This window comes from Talpa occidentalis, unplaced genomic scaffold (assembly GCF_014898055.3).
Source record: "Talpa occidentalis isolate TD23 unplaced genomic scaffold, MPIMG_talOcc4v2.1 talOcc4.6, whole genome shotgun sequence".
NCBI lineage: Eukaryota > Metazoa > Chordata > Mammalia > Eulipotyphla > Talpidae > Talpa > Talpa occidentalis.
The window spans coordinates 48456021-48479734 of NW_023604972.1; the positions used below are offsets into that span (position 1 = coordinate 48456021).

The 23714-nt window shown below is 40.0% G+C and overlaps 1 protein-coding gene across 1 annotated transcript in view; it reads left to right on the plus strand.

The window, feature by feature from the left end:
• The first annotated feature begins 741 nt into the window (after nucleotides 1-741).
• The window catches only part of BMP3 (bone morphogenetic protein 3), a 28524-nt gene continuing 5551 nt past the window's right edge, over nucleotides 742-23714 (plus strand). Inside the window, exons 1-2 of the mRNA XM_037530319.2 lie at nucleotides 742-1651; nucleotides 17390-18300. Of these exons, the coding sequence (XP_037386216.1) occupies nucleotides 1327-1651; nucleotides 17390-18300 (1236 nt within the window). The 5' untranslated portion in view covers nucleotides 742-1326. The remainder of the gene's footprint in view (nucleotides 1652-17389; nucleotides 18301-23714) is intronic.

Below are 23714 nucleotides of genomic sequence, written 5' to 3' on the forward strand. Positions count from 1 at the left end.
CTATGAACTACTAAGGATCTCCTAGTTTGCAAGTCTAAGGCTGCTCTGGATTTGAGTCTCCCATGAGTCCTGGCATTTCATCCCAACTCACCACCTTACAGTGAAAACTTTGGAAGGGGAATAAAGTGGAGTGTTTGTGGCATGTTTACTTGTTTATTTGTTAAGATAGGAGGGAGATGCAAAGCGAAGACGGAGAGGAAAGCAGATGGATCATCTCTCACAAAGCCAGGCAGGGATGGCAGCCCAGCACAGGTGCAAAGTCTGCAACCCTAGGCAGCAAAGATTCGGGATAGGAAATGAGAATTGTGCTCACCTCTTGATTTTGTTTGAATCAAAGGAGAAAGAAGCCAGCAAGAATGTATTTTCCTCTGCCCTGTTGCTTGCCAGGATATCATCACTGACTGTTGTTTAAGGGATTGCAAATAAATACCTTTCTTTCCTCCTAGAGCTTCTCCACCTCTCCCCAATCAACCACCACCACCCCTTCCCTTTTTTTCCCTCCCCCTGCTGGTTTGATGGTTGCTTCCCCCTTCTTTCCTGGCTATAACCTAGTTAGATCTCCCTGCCAGGGCGAAGCTGATAGAGGGCGAGATTGACTGTGGACTGTGGAGATCAGCCTGAGAAGGAAGTCATATTCTCTCTCTCTCTCTCTCTCTCTCTCTCTCTCTCTCTCTCTCTCTCTCTCTCTCTCTCTCTCTCTCTCTCTCTCTCTCTCTCTTCCTTCCCCCTCCCCAGAACACACACGCTAGCGCTCTCTCTCTCTCTCTCTCTCTCTCTCTCTCTCTCTCTCACACACACACACACACACACACACACCCTCGGTCCGGCAGTACTAAGGCTGCTCGATTCCCTGGAAAAGGCGATCGAGCGCCCTCCGGACCGTTGCGCGCACCCCTGCTGGGGCAGTGCGCCCGACGCAACGCTGGTCTCAGTCCTCAGCGCTGCCACTTCGACCCGCAGTTACCGAAAATAAAGCGTGGAGGGAGGGTACAGACAGATCCTGGAAACACCCTGGCCACACACGCCGCGACTTAAGCTCATTCTCAGCGTGCGAGTGGAGAAGGCGTCTACAGCGCCCTGCGCTGGTGAGGTCCGCGCTGCGCCCCAGGAAGAGCCCACCTGCCAGTCGGTGATCTGCCAGCGCAAAAAGTCGGGCTAGTGGCTGTCCTGCTCAGGCAGTGTCGGGACTCCGGGAGCTCCTCTCCCCAGCAAGTTTGGAGTTCAGCCTTCGACTCTGCCGCTCGCCCCTCGCGTCTTCTTGCAGTCCCCGCGCGACTCGGAGAGCGGACGCGCAACACCCGGACCTCGCCACACCCGGACCTCGCCATGGCTGGGGCGCACTGGCTGTTCTGTCTGTGGCTGAGCTGCTTCGGCGTGAGTCTGGGGCAGGGCGACAGGCACAAGCAACATTCCCCAGACCTCCGCAAGGCAGTGCCAGGCGGCCACACGGCAGGTGACGACTCGGACCCCGTGCTGCCACCGCACGATAAGGTGTCAGAGCACATGCTAAGGCTCTATGACAGGTACAGCGGCGGCGGCAAGGCCGAGGCAGCCTGGACCCCAGACTCCTCTGGCCGGGGCTCGCAGCCCCTGCGCCCTAAGACCCTGCGCGAAGGCAATACAGTTCGCAGTTTTCGAGCGGGAGCAGCAGGTGAGTGCCCCACGCGCCCCCTTCCCGAGGTCCCACCCCAGCTTTTTCCTGGGACCCTCCTCAGCGCCCAAGCGAGCCCCACTCTGTATAGTGCTACCTTCAGACCTTCCCCTACCCCCAGCTGACCTCAGCCCCTCTGCCCCATCACAGGGCATTTCGCCAGCTTTAGCCCAGTTTTGGAGTCGTGAGTGAGAGAGAGAAGTGGAGAGAAAGGCTCAGAGCAGTCCTAGGGAGCAGGCTCCCCCGACTGTGGAGAACTGTGGAAAAAGGGGCACCACCCCATTCCCAGCGGAGCCCTCCTGCACTAGGTGTCTGAAGCACCTCTAAGGTACTGCATGCGAGGTTTCTTAACTCTGTCAGCGGAAATTCCCTTGGTCTGGGCTTTAGTCCTGTTTACCTAGAGGCAGATGCCATTTTATGCCAACCCCAGAGAGAAAATTCACACATGAACTACAGCCTTCCCCTTGCCGGTTAGATTGCCACTTCTCTAGATCTTGAACCCAACCCCCTCTTGATTTGCGGCCTCTGTGTTGCTGTATTTGACACTTTCTACTGGATAATCCCTTGGTGGCAAACACAAAAACTAACCCGGTGCTTGGATGTTTTGATTATTTAAAACCCATCGGGGCTAATAGGGGTTGTACCATGAAGCCTGGGAGGGGTTAGAGGACGGGGGAGCAGAGAGGAGGTAAACACCTCTTGGAATCTGCAGATGAAAATCTGCTCATCCTATTTTTCAACACAGATCACCGCGAATTGAAATTATGGCTTAACAAGGTTTCTCCTGGCCCCTGCAGAGAAGCGAATAACTTATGCTAACAGCCTTCCTCCCTTGTGCTAACAGCTTGAGGGAAAGTTTCCTGGATGCTAACTCAGTGTACATGCTTTGAGGATGCATTGGGCTTTTTTGTTCACTGTATTCATGATAAAGGGGAATGTGACTGCAAAACCTGTCTTCAGTGAATCCTTGAATAACAGCCAAAAATCTTCAAGTAAGAGGCCATGCCTCACGCTCTATCAGTCCTGTCAGAATCACTAGAAAGTAATATCCCAAAGCTTTGATATGTGGAACTCCTGGAAAAAAAAGGGGGGGGGGACTAAAACATCCATCAAGAAAAACCCTAGAATGACACTGTAAATACACACTAGAGCTCACAGGCATGATGACATTTACAGTAAATGTGAATTATGCTTTCTAATGCAGAAGTCTTTAGCTAGAGTCTGAGTTGAACCAGATTTCACTTTCTTCTTAAAACCATGAGCATAGTCTGTAAGGAGCTGGCCTCTGCTTGGGAAACAGAAAACTGCTCTAGGTTATCCAGTGTCCTAGCCACTTGAGGAGGCTGTCGTGACAGCTGGTCACACCAGTAAATGCTGTGTTTACTTTAGTGCAACTCTGAGGGTAGAGCCCAATGTTGGAGCCGTGAGGAAACAAGAATTGGAAAGCAGTTGGGTGGCAAGGTGACAATAGTGAAAATACTCAGACCATTCTTACCTTGAGATTCACTTTCTTGGTAATATTCCTAAGGAGTCGCAGAGGCAACTAGAGACAAATTGTCTTTTTGTGTCAACAAGTTTATTTATTAGCAAGAATCACAAGGTTTGCGGTTGGAATGTTGAGTGTATCTCATCCACATATACTGTATAGTTTTTTGTGTGTTTTAGGCAAAGTGAACCATCAGTGGGAAATGGATAAGGATTTAAAAAACTCAGGATTCCTACACTTTTTGGCCTCAACTCATTCTTTGCACTATAATTTCAGTGTCCCTTATCAACCTCACCGTAGTTTTATACCATCAAATGATAAACTCTGATACTGAGGCCAGAAGTTCCCTGGAAATGATGAAGTGCAGCTTGCAGCATATATACAAGGCTGTGTGTCCTGATAAGAAAAGTAATCCCTTTAGCATCCTAGAGACTGTCTTAATGACTTATTCATCAAATGTAGACACTGGTTTCTGTGGAAGCGTGTCACGTTACCACCTTGTAGACTCCTGGAGAGGTGGTTCACATTGGATCCCTACCAAGAGTGTTTAGTTACTGACACACTAAAAAGACCTTATTATAAGGCAGCTCTGGCTCTAATAAAGCAGGACTCCAGGAAGGTGTTCAGGCTGTATGTGTGTCCCACTCCTTTAGTCTGTCAGTATTTCCATAACACTCTTCATCTTACGACAAACATTCTGATGTAGGTAAAAAAGGGTGTCTGCATTAATTTAGATATGTTTTCTGGTCTGTGGCATTTAGGTTTCATAACATCTGGGCTTCTCTGTACCAAGAGTTACAGGATTTAATGGAAGGTCAAGTGATGTGCTGTATCTCTGGAGGGACTGCTGATCTGACAGACTTTCAAAGTGCTTATTCAGGCTAAGTTATAGCGTTGGAGCCCTACTTGCTCCTTGGAACATACCTGATTAAAATTATTTATTGTTCTAAACCTAGAATATCTTTGGTTGAAATTTAGCTGCTGTGGTCTCCCTCTGATTACTTTCTACTTAAACCATTACTTGATGGTGGGTGGCATTCGTCCTAAATACACTTTCTGCTAACCCCTTTTCTGCTCCCTCAACGCTACGCAGTTGGTGTGCCAAAACCGTAAGTTTGGAACACTCATAAGTCTTTCGGTGAAGTGTAAGGGTTTACATAAAGATAGGTTTTATCTTTCCCTTTGTTAAAGGTAATTTACAAAATTATTGATGACAGAGAAGTTCAACTTTATAAAAACACACCATCGTGAAGAAAGACAAGAGGGATATGAAACCAGCTTTTATTTTAATCTTAAATTGTCTTTGGCTACTATGTGATAAAAGAAGAATAATTTAAGTGAGGATTTCTCCTGGCTTGATCCTGTAAGATATATACTTTGTGTTCATTAATTGATAATCATTCCCATAATCACTTAATCTTATTTTTCTTAATCATAAATGTATCCTCTTCAGGAAAAATGATTCAAGCACACACGTTCATATTAGGAAACCAACATTGTTTTAATTTATGGGATGTAACTATTAAAAATTGCATTTCAGTGGATCTATGTTATCTTTTTAAAAGCAAATCACACAGATTTCATAGCTAAAAGAAAAGAAATTTCAAGTAATCCATACCCAAATGAATACTTTCAACTTCAGTGAGAAAGAAGCCATTCCTGCTGTGACCAAAAATCTTTAAAAATAAAGAATTATCATTTGGTATATATCTGAGGTGTAGTTTAAATTGTAAGGCTTTGTGAAAGATATCAGTAAGGGCTGAACAATCCTCCAACAGGCGTTATCCCTCTGAGATCCATGGACTGGTAGAAAAGCATCATTTTTTATGGGTTTGATGGCAAAGAGATATGTAACTTTACTAAAACATAGTTACCTTGAAATTCCTGGCACCTAGAAATGAGACTTGAAATTTAAGAGTACTTAGATTATCTGATGTTTTGATTCAAAGGACAATAGTACATCTGGAGAGGGGGAGCTGGATATGCAGCTGCTTTGAATTACACACTACTTTGAATACATGATAGCCCTTAATGAAGTTTTTACTGTAATAGGCAAGACAGCTTTACAATCTCTGACATTTAAAAATCCATAATACCATGAATTCTTGATTATTCATGCTAATGGAAAGGAGAAAGAGAATGAATTATGTAAAAAATAATTCAAATTTAGCTTTTTAGTATAGTGAGACACTCTCAGAGACTGCAAGACCATCAAGGTCAATGAAAAAGATTCCCCTAAGCAAATGACTCACACAGGGAATATGTTTATGTCAAAAATATGTACATAACTAAGAATAAATTAAGAAGGCTACGTTTATTGTATATAAGCAGGGGACATTTACGCGTACATGATTGATCTGGTTCAGATTTTCTAAAAATTAAATAGGGACATGACATTAAATAGATTTGACATAAGATGTCAAATCTGCTCTTAAGCACTTCGAAATTATACCGTTTTGTATTTAGAGGAGGCTTAAAAGGAAGGAAAATCACTCTCTTCCCTTTAAGGAAGAAGAAATGGGCATCATCATATATTTACAAAACAGTTTTGATAGTGAGCTCATCTCAAAACTTCTTGTTTTTATTAAAGTGATCTAATTTACTAGGATAAAACTTTGCAAAAAGGAGCCTTTGGTAAGTATTAACAGGTGTTATGTAAAATTTTATCTCATGGCCAAATAAGTTTTGAAATAATGATATGTTCTATATTCCTTGCTGTGAGATCTTTCAGGGCCTTTAAATGATAGTGAGTTCACTCCTACACACAGTTTTAGAGCTTTCCCAATTTGACAAGAAAGAAGATATGCAAATTTCAAGTAAATATCATAACTGAAAATATCATTACTGTATTATTTCTCATTTCCCATTTAGCACTTATTTTTTTTTTATATTGTTACTTTTTTGGACTTGGGTCAAAAATTGACATCATGCCATCTTTCTGTTAAGATTTAACTTCCTAAATGTGATATTAGTGACTCCCTGTCATTAAATTTCATTTTTCCTGTTTCTCTATGAATTCTCCATTGTTTTCTTTGATAGAATTAGTATTTTATTATTTTATAACTAGTATTGTGTTAAAAGAAAAGATAATTGAGGAAATATTCGCTACCATCGTATAATCATTTTTATTAATGTTTTAGTACCATTAATACCTTGATGAAAGACACATTTATAATGACACCTATAAATCCCTTATTTGTTGTGTTTATCGTATATAAAAATCACACCCATCAAAAGACTAGTGAATTTTTTTTTTTAAGAATTATTTATTCATATAAGTACTGGGTACAGTCAGAAGTGCAGGAGGGTGAGAGAATTCACCAGAGTCAGAGTGGGGAACAGAACAGGTAGACTGATGAAATACACTGCTGAGGGGAGCAGTGGGCGAGACAGGAGAGGTCTGTTGCACCATGTGGGATCCTTGCCGGCGGTCGGGAATTGAACAGGTGCTGCAGAGGCTGCGGGCAGTTTCACAGCCCAGCACTCAACCACTGCGCCACCAGGGGAGGCCCAGACTAGTGAAAGTTCTTGAGCAATATTATATATATACTTTCTATTGGAATTCAGGATTTTTGTACTGTAACATTAGACCTTTATCCCTAGATTTTGAGGGTGTCACTATCTAATATATGTGCATATATGCATATGCATATAACACACACACATATATATATATATATATATATATCTCCCAGTAATCAGTGTCTTAATAACCTTATTTTAGTGGTAATAGTGGAAAGAAATTTGGTATCACAAATAGCTTCAGCTTGAACTTCTCTGTGTCAAGTTTCACTTCAGAGTGAATTTTTATGATTATGTTATGAGCCCATGAAAATAGAATTTTGTAATGGAAAGATTGACATTGTATTGATCAAATGACACAAGTACATCAAGAGAGTATCTACTTCGGTCAATGATAAATTATTACAACGTCACTGAAGACCCCTCATACAAGGGATACATTTAGAAATCCATTAAATTGCTAGACTATTCACATGTGAATATGTGACTGTGTCCTCACATGATGGTACTAAAAGCAGTATTCCTGGTAACTCATTCAGGGATGGTATTTTTAAAGGTGTGGATGTCTCTTTGTTTATTTAAAACACCAGAGGTGGGTCTTAAAGCCAAATGACCATAGTTAGCTTATTGAACGTTTCACTGATCTATTAGCTTTAAGGTCCATCTTCTCTTGGCATCCACAGTAAATGCAATGCCTTGATTTTATTTGGGCAAACTATGAATAAATGTTTTTGAATTAACTGACCTTTCAGTATTTCCAGCTTCAGTATGTTCTTATTTTACTGAGGTGCTAATAAATATTCTTTTCATTAAAAAGATCACATTCAACAGTTTTAGAATGCAAGGATCTTGTCCAGTTCTTTTATTTCACAGTTAAAAGGACTGAAATTCAACATGATCTTATTTGCTTTTCCTTTGAAGAATATTTTAATTGCATGGAATTAATCTAAAGACTGTTTGAATTGAGTGTAATTGCTATAGTTAATAGTGGGTTAAGATAAATGGTTTTCAAGTAGAGAAGAGATTGCTAAAGTTTCAATTTTCTATTCCTGAGGCTAAAGGTTAGGAAATCTAAAAGTTAATGTTGGCTGAACAACTATTTAGTAGAGTAATAATATTGCCAATCTCAGTTGCTGCATCTGTCAAAATGGGGTTAGTCATACCTACTGTGAAGCAGAAATATGATGAAATTCAATTGAGAAAATGAATGTGAAAGTCCATTATGTTTTGAAGCCCTATTAGAGAAATAGGCTATTTTTAACATTGTCAATATTTTTAGAGTTTGTCTCTCTCTAGCTTCCCAAAATGTCTTAGACATCCCCAAAATCTTGATAATGTGCAGTTGTAGAACTAAGGATATATCTGAGTGGCAATGTAAATATAAAAAGATGGTAGTCCTCTTACAGTACAATCTATAATGTCCCAACCCTGCATTTAAGAAGTTATTGTTTCCGGGCCTCCCCTGGTGGCACAGCGGTTGAGTGCTGGGCTGTGAAGGTGTCTGCAGCCTCTGCAGTGCCAGTTTGATCCCTGGCCACCGGCAAGGGTCCCACAGGGTGCGACAGACCTCTCCTGCCACACCCACTGCTCCCCTCTCAATGTATTTGGTCAGTCTGCCTGTTCTGTTCCCTGCTCTGGCTCTGGTGAATCCTCTCACCCTCTCGCACTTCTGACTGTACCCAGTGCTTGTATAAATAAATAAATAAATCTTCAAAAAAAAAAAAAAAGAAGTTATTGTTTCCATACCGGTGTTGGCAGCTGAAGAGAGCAGGGTTGTATTCCTTATAGTTATTTCTTAAAGGTGGTTATACCCACAGTACTGTGCCTGTATCCATAACATTAACATCACGAAATTCTCCTGCTCACCCAAGTCCATCTGAATGGAATTCTTGGGGGCAACTCACAAATCTGCTTTACTAAACCATCAAGGTGATTCTGATGCACGTTGAAGACACGCAGCTATAAGCCCACATCTCTGGAGTTCTGAATCTCATATCTAGGAATGATTAATGTGCTTATCAATCCTGCAAAGGAGGATCTCATCTGACCCTTTTATTGGGCCTTTCTATAGACAAATGGCTTATTACCTCAAATAACAGTAAACTTTTGCTTTGAAATGCCTATTACTATCACTGTGGTCGTTTTCTTCTGGAGAGGGTTTCCAAGTAAGTTAATCAAGACAGCTTACCCTTCTTTCACAGTTGTAGAGAGTTGGGGATCTAACAGATTTGTTAGAAAGTGTATGATGGGAGCAGAGCCTTAACACTGGTCTCTGGAGGGCACAGAGCATATCAGATTTCATCTCTATATTCTAAAGCCCTGGAGCAATTTTCCACATAGCAGGCACACAGTAAATATTTCAGTTCAACTGAATTAGATGCTCAGGGTACTAGATAAGAGGAGATAATAGGAAAGCTATTAGACAGGCAAAGGATCCTTTACAAATAAACTTGCCATAAAAGAATGTCCCACGAGGTGATTTCCCACGTGTATGTAGAATGGCGACTCTATTCTGTTTCATACACAACTCTCTGCTTGTGCTTCTCCGATGGACTGGGGGGAATTGCCACTGGATACTTAAATCAGCGGGACTTTTGCTGACTTTGGGAAACTGAAACTATTTGAAATTTTTTTCACTTTGGTGTTAAGTAGGAAATGCTTTTGAATCTGGCAAGTTTACACAGTTGTCCATTTAACAAATTTAACAAATATCTCTCAAGATCAAGGGCTCTAGACTGTGCAAAGTAGGAGTTCAAAGATTTATAGGATATAGGTCTGCCCTCTGAGGGGTCACAGTCTAGGAATGCCCCGGGGTGGAGGCTAAAAAGTAGATAACCTGATTAATGAGTGTTTCGCTATTCTAGAAAAACACACATTATATCATCTTTGGCTATGTTTTCTCTGGACTCATAGAGAATGGCTGTTTTGCGATCCCATAAAACCCAGTCATTTGATGGGGACTCTGCAAGAAAAACTAAATTCTGTGACTGTATGTTCTATTTATTTGCAACAAGTATTCAGCCAGTGACCACGAGTGTATATATGCCCTATCCTAGGCACCACTGGCATTTCAAACAGCTGTAATTTGTTTGGAGAAAGAAGTGGAAAAAAAAAGTTGTTCTTAGTTACATATTTTCTGTGTGACTAAAATGTTTTCCCTGCTTCCTAGGGATTTAACTAATCATCAAGATTTCATTTAGTCTATTTGTTTTAAAATCAGACTTTACATAGAAGGCTTTCCATTGTGTGTTCTAATTCCCTTTGAAAACGTTCTGTGTGGGCCGGCACGAAGGTGAACTTCCACTTACCATTCCCTGGGCACCGCCTAGCTTCTCCTTGAGAGGAACTGAGCTGTTGCAGTAGTAGAGTTGGCCCAAAGTTACAGTTTCCTCACAGTGTCCTGGTGTCCTTAGGTGCAGGTGCTTTGTTTTCAGATGAAAAACAGAAATAAAGCATCTGCTTTTCCTTAGTGATCAAACTCTTAAGAAGAAATCCATGTAAGTGATGAAAGACCTGGGTTCCTCTCCAAAATCTATTGTTAACTATTGAGCTAATTTCTGGGATCCTTTATTTTTGCTATTCTATAATTAGGAGAATAAATCTGTTTATTCATAAAAGAAGCATTTGTTGAGTCCACTTACTAGTCAAAGCCAATGCCAGGGGCTGGAGAGTCAAATATAATTAAAGGTGTTTTTATCTTAGGAAGGAGATGATATGATGGAAAGAACAACAGAGGCGGGGCGAGGTCCCAAGCAGAAGAGAGAATTGTCAGGACTAGCACGCCCCAAGAGGTGGCGCCTCTGCTTTGCCTTAAAACACAAATTTGATTCAAGGAAAACACAGGTGGATAAAGGCATTTCAGGAAGACGTGGCAGCAGAGGCAAAGTATGCAAAGGGGATTATGACTTCTTTAGAAACTCTTGTAACTTCTAACCCCCCTTTTGATTCACAGATGTTATAACTCAAAAAAACTCAAAATAAGATTATAACGGCAAGGACACTCCCTGCTTGTGATAGTGCCAGCAAATAGTAAGAAAATAGCACCATCTATTGGTGGTTACATTTTGGCATCAAAAACATTTCTTGGGAGGAGCTGGAAGTAGAACTTGTAGTTCCTTGCAAGTGATCTGCGAGTTTATTTGGTTCATCTTTCACACCCTCCCTACCTATTACCATAGGACCTTTAATGGCCCTGAATTATCACTGTTTATCAGCTGCTTGTTTAGTCCCACAGAAGGGTCACACTCTGAGGCTAGACACTTAGAAAGTCAATTTCTTATATTTGGATTTTGCCTCCATTCCACCTTTAGACCTCATTGTCATCTTTAGTCTCGGAAAGAAAAAAATATGTTCCTTCATCATCTTCTCAAGAATTTGCAAACAATACCCATATCATTGACAAAACTTTTATTTCTTCCATCAAGCCATGTATTCTGTATTCAACTCATACATGTAAGAGATCATTTTAAGAATCTTCAATATCTTGCTTACTTTCTTAGTTGCTCTCTTCTGTCTCCATAAACTAGTTAAAATGAGAACACCCTCTCTAGATATAATTAAGCATACCTGTCTAGACAGAATTAAGCATCCTTTTACTTGGATGGGTGTTGCATACAGTTAATGGAACTGTATGCAACAGTTGGAGACTGTAAGTCACCTAAAAATGAATAAACCATAATTATGTCACTTGATAAAGCCCACCATTGCTTTTTTATATTATTATATCAGTTCTTACTAATGTGAAAGCATACCGAGGTGTCTGATTCAATAATTTCAAATAGGTGTTTGGAATATTTCAGAAGAGTAGAAATGCAAACACTAAAACATTTTCCATTCACTGATATTTGGACATGGATATCTGGGTCATGGATAATAAATCTGTGCTACGATCATGCAGAAGAGAGAGGTGGGGGAAAGTCTAATGTAAAACTCCTCTTCTTAAGAATATGAAGATGCTTACTTGAAAAGTTAAATTAGGGCCTCCCCAGTGACGCAAGTTGTTAAGCATAGCACTATGAAGCTATCTGAAGTCACTGCAGCACGAGTTCAATCCCTTGCCATCCAGGGAGCTACCCACATGGCACAGCAGACCTCTCCTGTCTTGCCCGCTGCTCCCCTCAGCAGTGTATTTCAGTCAATCCACCTATTCTGCTCCCCACCCTGTCTCTGGTGAATCCTCTCACCCCCCTCACCTCTGGCGTGGACCCCAGTTCTTGTATGTATAAATAAATCTTTTTCAAAAAACAAAAGTTAAATTAATATAAAATCTAAAAGGTAAAAAAGCATGAAAGCAAATGACTAGATATTATTGTCACATGTTTCTACTTTAGGGAGGTATTTATCTTACTCACATTTATTCCCCTGTACTCTTTTGCTCAACTCTATGCAACTTTATTACATTTTTATCCATTGTAAATATTCACAAAATGTTTGCTTAATTTGGGAAGAAGAACATTGGCTCACATAGAAATAAAATATCTAATGTCAGAGCAGGCAAAAACAAAGAAGGGATTTGAGAAGTTGAGGAATTCTTGGTGGAATAACTGAGATTTTGAGTTTATTGTTAGTTACATACTTAGTTTAAAAAATATACAAGGGAAGTAACCTAGAACATGCAGAGATAGTGCACCCCCTAGCCTGGGTGGAAGTGGAAAATGTTTCATGTGCCAGGCATAATATACCCTTGGTTAGGAGCTAAATGAGTTGGTCAGTCCCTTTCTGAGCTTTGGCAGCTTACATGTCAGAAATTCAAATAACTGGGTTAATTTGGAAGGTTTTCATAAGTTTCTATTGAAAACATGACTTATGCAAAAACTTCCAGTATCCAGCATTGAGTTCCATATTGCAAGCTCCCCTTCCCAGCACTCCCTTTTCCCTTCATTCTTTTTTTTTTTAAGATTTTATTTATTTATTTATACAAGCACTGGGTACAGTCAGAAGCACAGGAGGGTGAGAGAATTCACCAGAGTCAGAGCGGGGAGCAGAACAGGCAGACTGATGAAGTGCATTGCTGAGGGGAGCAGCGGGCGTGGCAGGAGAGGTCTGCGCGCCATGTGGGACTCTCGCCCGGCGACCAGGGATCAAACCTGCGCTGCAGAGGCTGCGGGCAGCTTCGCAACCCAACGCTCAACCGCTACGCCACCGGGTAGGCCCTTCCTTTCATTCTTAAAAGTCTGATTCAGAGATTTCCTTCTCCTGCAGCATCCTTCTCCCCTACATTAACCAAGTGGATTGTTCCCTTCTCTGTATTCCAAGAGCGTAGTTCACACCTTGAACAGCAAGTTGCTTTGCCATGGCATAACTACCTGCATATTGCTGATGAACCATCTTCCCTGACACTTCGTATACGGCAGTGGTCATTGGTCCAGCCCAAAGACCCAGCCAAGTCTCCAGCACCAATAAAATGTTCAGTTCATATTGGTTTAAGTCTGATGTTTGTTTGACTTTGGTTGTTGTTTTTTGTTGATTATAGCACATGTGTATTTGCAATACACAGTTAATGCAATTGAAGCCATGCCATCAGTCACTGTTGCTATTAAATGTTTTCAAACTGCCTGTTTAACTCTATTTTAGAGCAATTTGTTGGCCTTAGTTTTTTTTTTCTTATGATTCATTTATTTATGCATACAAGAACTGGGGTACAGGCCAGAGGTACAGGGGGTGAGAGGATTCACCAGAGACAGAGTCGGGGGCAGAACAGGTGGATCAACTGAAATACACTGCTGAGGGGAGCAGCGGGCAAGACAAGAGAGGTCTGCGCCATGTGGGTAACTCTATGTCAGGCCAGGGATCGAACTCGTGCTGTAGAGGCTGCAGATAGCCTCACAGTGCTGTGCTTAACCCCTTGCACCACCAGGGAGGCCCGGCCTTAAACTTTTGATTGCTGATTGAATCAGTAAGCCAGAGCTGGGGGGGGGTGGGGATAATTTAAATGTAATCAACAACATTATTTTTATCTATATATCTTTCATAAAGAATGTTGCATCCCCCAAAATGGAGTCTTTTGCCCAATTTACTTTTTGGTTTGTATATTCATGTCTCACAAAATACTAATTTTCACTGCATTTGGAAAAAAGTCTTCTTTCCTTTTAGACTATATGACTACAACATTGGTGGTTAGTCTAGACCACCACTGTCCAACAGAAATTTAATTTCAACCACAAATGTGAGCCACATATGTAATTTAAAATTTCTAGTAGCCACATACAAAAATATGAAAAGCAACAGGTGAAATCAATTTTAACAATATTTTCTCTTTAACCCAATACATCCAAATATTATCATTTCAACACATAATCAATATAAAATATATTGATGTGATCCTCACTTTCATTTTTATACTAAATCTTCAAAATCCAGTGTGAATTTTACACTAATTGCATTTCTCAGTTCAAACTTAAGTGGCTAGTCATTATCATAGGATGGTGAAATTTTAGGTTACTAGCATTCATTGAGTTTTATCTGTGTGTCATCTGCTTTATCTGCATTCTTTGAGTCAATTCTCACAACTCTCATGCTGTGCAGTTGGTACTATTGGGCTCATTTTACAGATGAACAAACTGAGATGCAAGACAGCCTTAGGTTATTTGCCTGAAGACAGCAATTGGGTGGGTGGAGCTGGGACTGGACAATAGGGCTTTGACTTTCAAAATAACATACTGAATGAAAAGAAAAGGCAGGGAGGAAGCAGTAAGGCAGGTTCTGAGATAGTCAAGAGAGGATATCGAAGATTAGACACAGGAGTTGGACTGGTTAACATCAGGTCACAAGGTGTCTGGAAACATTTTGAAGCAAAATGATGTGGGGGAAAGAAGCAGGATCAGTTTACCCATTAACACTACCATCCACTTCCCTTGGAGTCCGTTTCTTCCCTATCAATATGTTTATTTGGCAACCATTTGGTTGCCACATATTTAGAACAGAGTGACTTCTAGCCCTTCCATTTTAAATTTCCATCTGCTACACGAACTTTGGGTAAAAGTATATGTTATGGTGACTGGTATGAATTAAGTCTAGAGTCTCTGAACAATCCTGATGCCATGGCTTTGTTATAAAGGTCTGTAAAATATTATCCTGGTGTCATGGATTATACAAATGTGCACCAATGGCAGTTTCCTCCTTTTCCTTCACACAATGTTAAAAATGAGTAAAATATGTTTCCCATTGCACTTCCCTTGCGCTTGAGGACTCAATGAACTCATTTTTTAAGTTTCCACGTCTTTATGAAAATGTTTTGTTTTTACTGAAATATGTTTTTGATCAAGAACATAATTTCATGATTGCGTGTATGTTTCTGAAACAAATACATATATGGAACAAGTGCATAGAGCAAAGCTCAATCTCTGGTGGCCAATCCCAGGACTGGGGATTCTTTAGTCTAACCTCAGGCTTACCACTAACTCATTAGATCTAAGAAAAGGATTTAGCTTTTGCCCATAATATAATCTTGTTCTGTTACCCTCATTTCTGAATTTAAAGAATTGGAAATGCAAGTAACCGATTTCAGTCATTTTGTCAAGGTATACAGAAGCAATGCTACTCTTAAAAATTTATGGAAATGTCATAAGTTTCAAACAAGTTCCACAACAGCCATTGATTATTTTGAATGTGTGACTAAGTTTTTCAATTATATTGTAGAAATATTAGGATATGGGGCCTCACCACCCACCCTCATTTTGCCCCCTGAACTTTGTGAGACAAGTAGATGATGAAATCTCTGTAATGTTAAAACCAGCATTGATAACAATGGTGATTTATATTTGAAAAAAAAATACTGGACCCTTTATAAACTGCAATGCACACAACTCATTTAATTCTGATGACAAGATAGGTAGGTATTATCTCCATTTTGTGAATGAGAGCACTAGTTTACCCAAAGTTACACTTCAGTGACTGAGCCAGGACTCCAAACCAAGGTTAATCTAATTCTACTCTTGCTTGTAACCAAAGGTTGTACACTGCCTCAGAGAAGAAACAAACACAAAATGTATGGAATTGGTAGGAATAGTTCTTTGTAATCTCATAGCTAGCAGCTACATTTTTCATCCCTCAGGCCACTAAGTATCCTATTGTGTTAACACTTTCACACATTTGTATTGCTTGTAAAGGAAAGAGCAAATTGTTGAAAATGACTGACCTTTGCTTTAAACTTTTTCTAGCTTTTATGCTTACTCTTATTATCATTTTTTCATCCAATTGAGATGAAACTCACATTATGTAAAATAACTATTTTGAAGTGAAGAATTTGGTGGTGTTTGATATTGTCACAATGTTGTGCAATCACCAAACCTATTTAGTCCCCAAATATTTCCATTATTCTAAAGCAAAATCCTTTATCATTCAGTGGTCTCTCCCCATTCCTTTATGCGTAACCCCAAGCCACCAATCTAAATTTGGTGTTGATGGATTTACCTATTCTGGACATTTCACGAAATTGGAATTGTACAACATGTGACTTTTTGTATCTGGCTCCTACATATTGCATAAGTTTTCCAAGTGTCATCTGCTGTGTAGCATACATCAATCCATCATTACTTTGTATGACAGAATAATGCATCATGGCATAGATATACCAGCATTTGTCTATCCATTCATCCCTGGTGGACTTTGAGCTGCTTTCATCTTCAGCTATTGTAAATATTGCTTCTATGAACATGATTATACATGAACTTGATTGAGTACATTGTGCCATTCTTTTGGCTATATACCTTGGGGTGAAATTGGGACCACATGACGTTTCTATGCTTAATTTTTTCAGAAACTGCCATACTGTTTTCTACAGCAGCTGAACCATATTCTATTTCAACCAGCAATATAAAAGGATTCCAATTTCTCCACATCTTGCTAACACTTGTTTTTGTTTTGTTTTTGCTTTTTATTATTGTAGTCAGCCTATAATGCACATTGTTGTGGTTTTTATTTACATTTTAATAATGACTAGTAATGTTGATAATCTTTTCATAAGCTTATTGGCCCTGTGTGCTTCTTTTTTGAAGGGGTCTGTTCACTTTTTGCCCAATTATCCTTGGTTTGTTAGTCTCTTGTTGAGTTGTAAGAGTAATTTGTATATTCAGGATAATAGATGCTGTCAGGTATGTGATAGAAAAATATTTTCTTAATTCTGCAGGTTGTGCAGACCTTTTTTTTTAATGTCTTTTTTTTTCAAAGATTTATTTATTTATTCATACAAGCACTGGGTAGAGTCAGAAGTGCGGGAGGGTGAGAGAATTCACCAGAGCCAGAGCGGGGAGCAGAACAGGCAGACTGACAAAATACACTGCTGAAGGGAGCAGTGGGCCTGGCAGGAGAGGTCTGTGCACCATGTGGGACCCTCGCTGGTGGCCGGGGATCGAACTGGCACTGCAGATGCTGTGGGCAGCTTTGCAGCCCAGTGCTCAACCACTGCACCACCAGGGGAGGCCCTGTATAGACCTTCTTAATAATGTCCTTTAATGTGCAAAAGTTTTTAATTTCAGTGATACTCATTTTATCACTATTTTATTTTTTTGTCTTTTGTTGTTTTCAACTTGGGTGTTATATTGCTTCAAGGCAATGAGTATTTTACCCCTATGTTTTCTTCTAAGAAAACATTACTTTAGCTCTGATATTTAAATATTACTTTAGCTCTGATAGTTAAATTATTAATTCATTTTTTTTTAGTTAATTTTATATATGGTGTGAAATAAGGGTCTCATTGCTCCCTTTTATTCCCTTTTTTGTTTCCTTCCTAGGAATTCTGGAAAGTAAGGGACTGCATATTTTTAACCTGACTTCTCTAACCAAGTCTGAAAACATTTTATCCGCCACACTGTATTTCTATATCGGAGAGCTAATAAACATCAGCCTAAGTTGTCCATTGTCTCGAGGATGTTTACATCATGCTCAGAGGAAACATTTTCAGATTGATCTCTCTGCATGGATCCTGAAATCCAACAGAAACCTAAGTCAACTCCTGGGTCACCTTTCCGTTGATGTACCTAAACCTCATCGAGACTTTGTGTCCTGGCTGTCTAAAGACATCACTCAACTCTTAAGGAAAGCCAAGGAAAATGAGGAATTTCTTATAGGATTTAACATTACCACAAAAGGACACCAATTGCCAAAGAAAATGTTACACTTTCCTGAGCCTTATATCTTGGTGTATGCCAATGATGCTGCCATTTCTGAGCCAGAGAGTGTTGTATCAAGCTTACAAAGACACCGGAATTTCCCCACCGGAGCTGTGCCCAAACTGGACAGCCATATCAGGGCTGCCCTTTCTATTGAACGGAGGAAGAAACGCTCTACAGGGGTCCTGCTGCCTCTGCAGAACAATGAGCTTCCTGGTGCAGAATATCAGTATAAGGAGGAAGAGGTGTGGGAGGACAGGAAACCTTACAAGACCCTTCAGACTCAGCCCCCTGAGAAGAGTAAGAATAAAAAGAAACAGAGAAAGGGACCTCACCAGAAGAGCCAAACACTCCAATTTGATGAACAGACCCTGAAGAAAGCAAGAAGAAAGCAATGGATTGAACCTCGGAATTGTGCCAGAAGATACCTGAAGGTGGACTTTGCAGATATCGGCTGGAGTGAATGGATTATCTCCCCCAAGTCCTTTGATGCATATTATTGCTCAGGAGCATGCCAGTTCCCCATGCCAAAGGTAGCCATTGTTCTTTGTCCTGTTCTTCCTACTTCCATAGAGTAGAGAGACACCCTGCCTAAGTCGAGTGTGTGTTTTCATTTACCAAACCCATCTGGACCCTGATTTATTGCATTCTAAAGTATAGTAGGTAATATGGTTATGCTTGGTTTTTCTTTAATGGTTGTTAAAGTAATATGAAATCAGCATTGCTATGAGAAGGATATGAGAAAAATTGTGTGTGAAATATGTTTTTTTGCATTGCTTCCAAACAAGGTACATATTCAGCTACTTGGGCTCATGTGATTCTATGCCTATCTACAATAAGTAAACCCCAAATAATAGAAGGTGATCTTTCAGGGGGGAATTCAGGGAGTGAATGGATCTCGTGGGAGCAAAGGGAAGGATTCTTTGGATTAATGCCCTATTAATACAGACTATTTTTTGATCAATAGCTCCATATGAGATGAATTGGCCCCATGAGGGTTAGAATCCAAGTTGGGCCAGGTAACTAGCTTCATGAAATCCACCAGATACTCAATATCATTTGTTTCCCTGTTAAGCATCTTAAAGGAAGGCAAACGAGGATAGGATGACTCTGCAAACTTCTTCCAAGACCCATTTCAACCTGTTAGAGCTTACCTGTGTCTCTTCCAAAATCAAGAGCACTGCACTTTATTACATCAGTACACAGAATCCTAACAAGTATCTTTTCAGAAGCTTCCCCTAGTCCTAACTCCATCTTGCACACTAAGTCCAAGTGACTGTTCTCTTTGGATTTAAAGTTAGTAAAATATTGTGATATCCTCTGATCTTCAAGTAAGCTTGTTGCTACCCTTCTATTCTCAGCTTGTAAGAGTTTGAATCGCTGTGATAAATGAAAAGTGGCTTAAGCAAAAGAATTCAGAGAAAGAACAGAACTGTGGTTTTTGTTTTTTAGAACTTGAAGTGAACAAATTCTGCTATTTTATGATAATGGGAAAAAAAAAACCTTTTGCCTCAAAGAGTGACCAACATCTGTTTGTAGATCTTTAAAATAGAAGATTCATGTTCCTACAGTCACTGGGATGCTAAGTGTCACACACACATAAGGCCAAGGGCCCACTGAACAAACCAGATCAGCCTCGGGGCCAGGCACTTGATTGAAATCCCATTTTCTCATTAAATTTCTCAGAAGGACAAGAAAAGCCTCAAAAGGGCTTTCTCTTTCCAAAATCTTGTGCTGATTCCATATTTTGTAAACCCAGACACAAGTAAGGATTATATATATTTACAATTCTATAAAATCCTTATCTCATTTAAATATTCATTCCACTGATCAAATAAAAGTTGTTTAAACTGGGACAGTCTGTAAAAACACACAAGAAAAATGCCAAATGTAACAGGCAGTGATGAATACTTATTTTACAGTGCGACCTGCTTTGTGGTGTGGAGAAGCAGAAATGGATTCTTAAATCTCTCTAAACCCATGAATGATTTTAAGTGGGTCTTAGTCTTCCAACTAATTCTCCTCACTTTCCGAAATTGTAATTCCTTCCAGGTAGCCTGGGAAAGGAGTTTTTCTCTTTCCTTCTGACTGTGGATTTCAGAACGCAGAAGAATGTGCAAATGTGGAGATACTCAGTTGATTAGCTTCTCATTTAACTTTGGAGGCCTGGCCTTGTCTTCACCTCTCCACAATATGCCAACTTGTTCCTCCCACTCCAATTGATTTTCAATGTTCAAAATCTTGCTGTTGGTTCAGTAGATCTTCATTAAAGTTCCTGGAGACCTAAAGAATAATAATTTTAAAACTCATGAGGGATAACAAGAATAGCAGAGATAAGTTTAAGGACAGAAGTGTGTTAATTTAGCAGAATGACATTCTTTGGCACAGGTGGGCTTCAAACCTTGATGTGTCTGCAATTTGCCCTAGGATCTTGTTAATGTAGAGGTTGTGCTGCAGTAGCTCCGGAGTCTAAATCCCGCATCACTAACAATCTCCTAGGTGTTGTTGATGCTATTGGTCCACACACCACACTTTGAGTTGCAAAATCAAGAGTCAAATCCTTTTGGCTTGAATTTTGCTTCCTATCTTACCAGATATATTAGGTAAAAATTAATCAAACTTCATGTTAGTTTTTTTGCCCTTGATTGGGTACTATAGAAAAATTTTAAAATAATCAGTTTATCTCTGTGATAAAAACAGTAGGAGAATGAGTTAGTGAAGCACCTTGCAAGTACTGGGTAATAAATTTGCTGTTGACATTATTATTAATGATCACTTGGAGACTGAGAATAGAAGAATAAGTGTGTATGGCAGGGGGCGGGGAGCTGATCACAAACAATTCAGAGAATAAAAGATGTAAGACAAGAAAAAGTTTATGAATATTTCTGGTCATTTTTAAACATCACAAAGCCTAAAATAGGATTCTCTCTTCAGGTTCAAGGTCCTATAAGCTCTTCCAGTAAAGTTTCACAGGAGAGTAATGCAATAGGAGAGCATTGGTTGCAGCAAAGAACTCATCATAATATTTGTCAAAACTTGGAATGGCATCAGAACTCCAGGGAGACATAACAAGGATAAGTGTGGAGTTTTCTCTCTGAGTAGAGACTTCCCAGTGCCAAGTTGAGAGTGGAAGTTTGGCTGTTACATAGAGTTCTCAGTCTCTCATCACCTTGTGTGGATCTGCTTAACTTTTAAACAGTGCTTCCTTTAAGACTGCTAGGCCTATGTCTTTCAAGTGGTAGAGTGACCAAAATAATGGGGAACGTGGAGGAATATGAAGCTGTTATGGCAGGGGTAACTAAGGAGCAACTCTGTTATCAGCAGTGGCCACTATGGCAACCAAAGTGAACTATTTAAATGAAAATGTAGTCCAAGCAATAGATGATGAAAATAGGGTCTCTGACCAGATCAGAACAAACACATGTGGAATAACTGAGGCGCCAAAGAACTTTCAAGCTTTAGATATACATTTTGCCCCAGAGAAAAGTTCTCCCAGGCCAGACTCCCCCGTTGGCCCTCCTTCCCTTGGCCTCCCGAGTGAAAGCCTGCTCTATATGGCGGGGTGCTTCGTCTGCAAAAGTCGACAACCTGTTCTGTAATTCAGAACAGCTGTGCTCTGCCTTTCCCAAATTCCAGGCTTTGCCCTTTCACTGATTCCAATTAGATAGTTTCTGGGCTATCACACCCATGTGGGCTGGACTGGAAGAGTGTGGAGCAAAACCCCAAGGCCCAGGTCAGGAATGAGGCTCTTAGCTCATGACATACTCTCCCCTGCTAATGCATTTGTAATCAAATTCAACTCGAGGACATCATACGCAGCTTGGCAGGTGTGGGCCTGACCACTGCAGATTTCATTCACAGGCACGGCAGTTCGGATTTTTCTGATTTCTAGTCACTACAGCCAATCTGTTCTCCCAGGGAGAAACCCCTGGAATTCTGCCATGAGATGAAAAATACCCATATAGCTAAAGCCAAGTCGTATGTGTTTGCCTCTCCTTGCCACCTTAGCAAAGATGGAAAACAGAGATTTCAACTGAAAATGATTAAGCCATTGTTGCTGACAGAGATCCAGGAGAACAAAGAAAGATTAGAGGAATGAAGTTATTTTTTGCATGGAATGGTGCAAAAGCCTGGAAAAGCAAAGACACAGAATTAGGCGCCGAAGAATATATCCACTTTGAACCAAGCATCCTATACAGAGAAGAAATCCACATAATGAATTCAAAATGACACACCCTAAATTTCCTGAGTTTTCTTATCAACCTCTGTTCATGAAAGTGAATGCGAAAAACCCTAAATCTTCATATTTTGAGTTTCCTAAACATAAAATGACCTAAATGGATGCTGACATCTGTCATCTCTCACCTTCATTAAAAAGAGGGACTAATGAGCGTGATAACACAGGTTTGCAGTGGTCATTGACAGCTTGCTTAAGCTAGGTAAAGAACCTCCTGAGAAACATGATTTGAACTCAAAAAAACAGAAATTACAGACTGGTAATAAGCTTCACACTAGCAAATGACTGCATGGATCTTTTGTGCATGACATAGTTATTCCGGGTAATGTCAGCTTCATCAGAGGATTCCATAGTGAGAAAAGAAGGGGGAAACTCCCTAGAAAGCTGAGAAGTTCCTGATAAGAACACCAAATCAGAATCAAGGCCTGTGCCTGAATTCCAGTGAGCCCACCAGAGACTGTTCATAGTTTCTGAATCTATCATTTGTGAGTTAGAGCTTAAAAAAGAAGGACAGGAATTTTCCTAGGAAACACCCATGAATATTTTCCATATCTATGCTGGGTCATTTGCACAGAATCTTTTATTTTTTGTTGATGGGAATTGTTCCACAGAAATAGGTAAAGTGGAGGGTAGATTATTATTATTATTATTATTATTATTATTATTATTATTTGGTATTCCATCCATTCAACAAGTACTTATTCACTGCCTGGAGTGTACACTACTTTAAGTACTGAGAAATAGCCAGTAGACCAGGATTTATAGATGGAAGCCTACTTAAACAGATTCATTCCCTTTGACATTTAAACAGGAGTCATTAAAACATAAACATAGAACAGTATATGAAAAGTTTGTAGTTAAAAAAAAATCCTTAGCACCTTTATCAAAAAGGGTTTGGCTATGGATGATTAATAACTTTATTTTTTTAAAGATTTATTTATACAAGAACCAGGGTACGAGCCAGATGTGCGGGAGGGTGAGAGGATTCACCAGAGGCAGAGTGGGGAACAGAACAGGCAGACTGACTGAAATACACTGCTGAGGGGAGCAGCAGGCAAGACAGGAGAGGTCTGCCATGCCATGTGGGTATCTTCTGCGGCCGGCAGGGATTGAACCGGTGCTGCAGAGGCAGTGGACAGCTTCACAACACTGCGCTCAACTGCCTGCACCTCCAGGGAGGCCCTTAATAATTTTAAATGAATGAGAAAAATAGATGTTAGAATAAGTTTTCTTTAGAAATTGCCAAAGCTGATGAAACAACATTCACGGCTTTTGAATTCTTGTGTATAATACCCAGCACAGTTTGTATCAGTTATGTAGATTTTATTGATATTGCAGGACACATGATATGTACAGGAAATAAGGTATAAGAAAGGTACAAGAAAACACAGACTTCTTTTCCTTAGAGGGAGAACACCTTGCTTTGCAAAACTAATTGAATGTTAACTATTCTTTATTGCATATACTGAAAGTCTCTAGGAAAGAGTAAAAAACAGTTGCCTATTACAAAGACTGATTTTTTTCATGTAAGTTATGCATATTCACAATAGAGTCTAATGTATGGATGCTTTTCTCATGTAAATTAAAAGATGGTATGTGGCAAATCAGATTTGCCCCTTGACTACCAAAAAGAATCCTGTTTATTTCAGAGGACGTCAGCTTTCTATATATTTGCTTCTTCCTTGCTTTCTGAGTACCCTTTTACCCTTT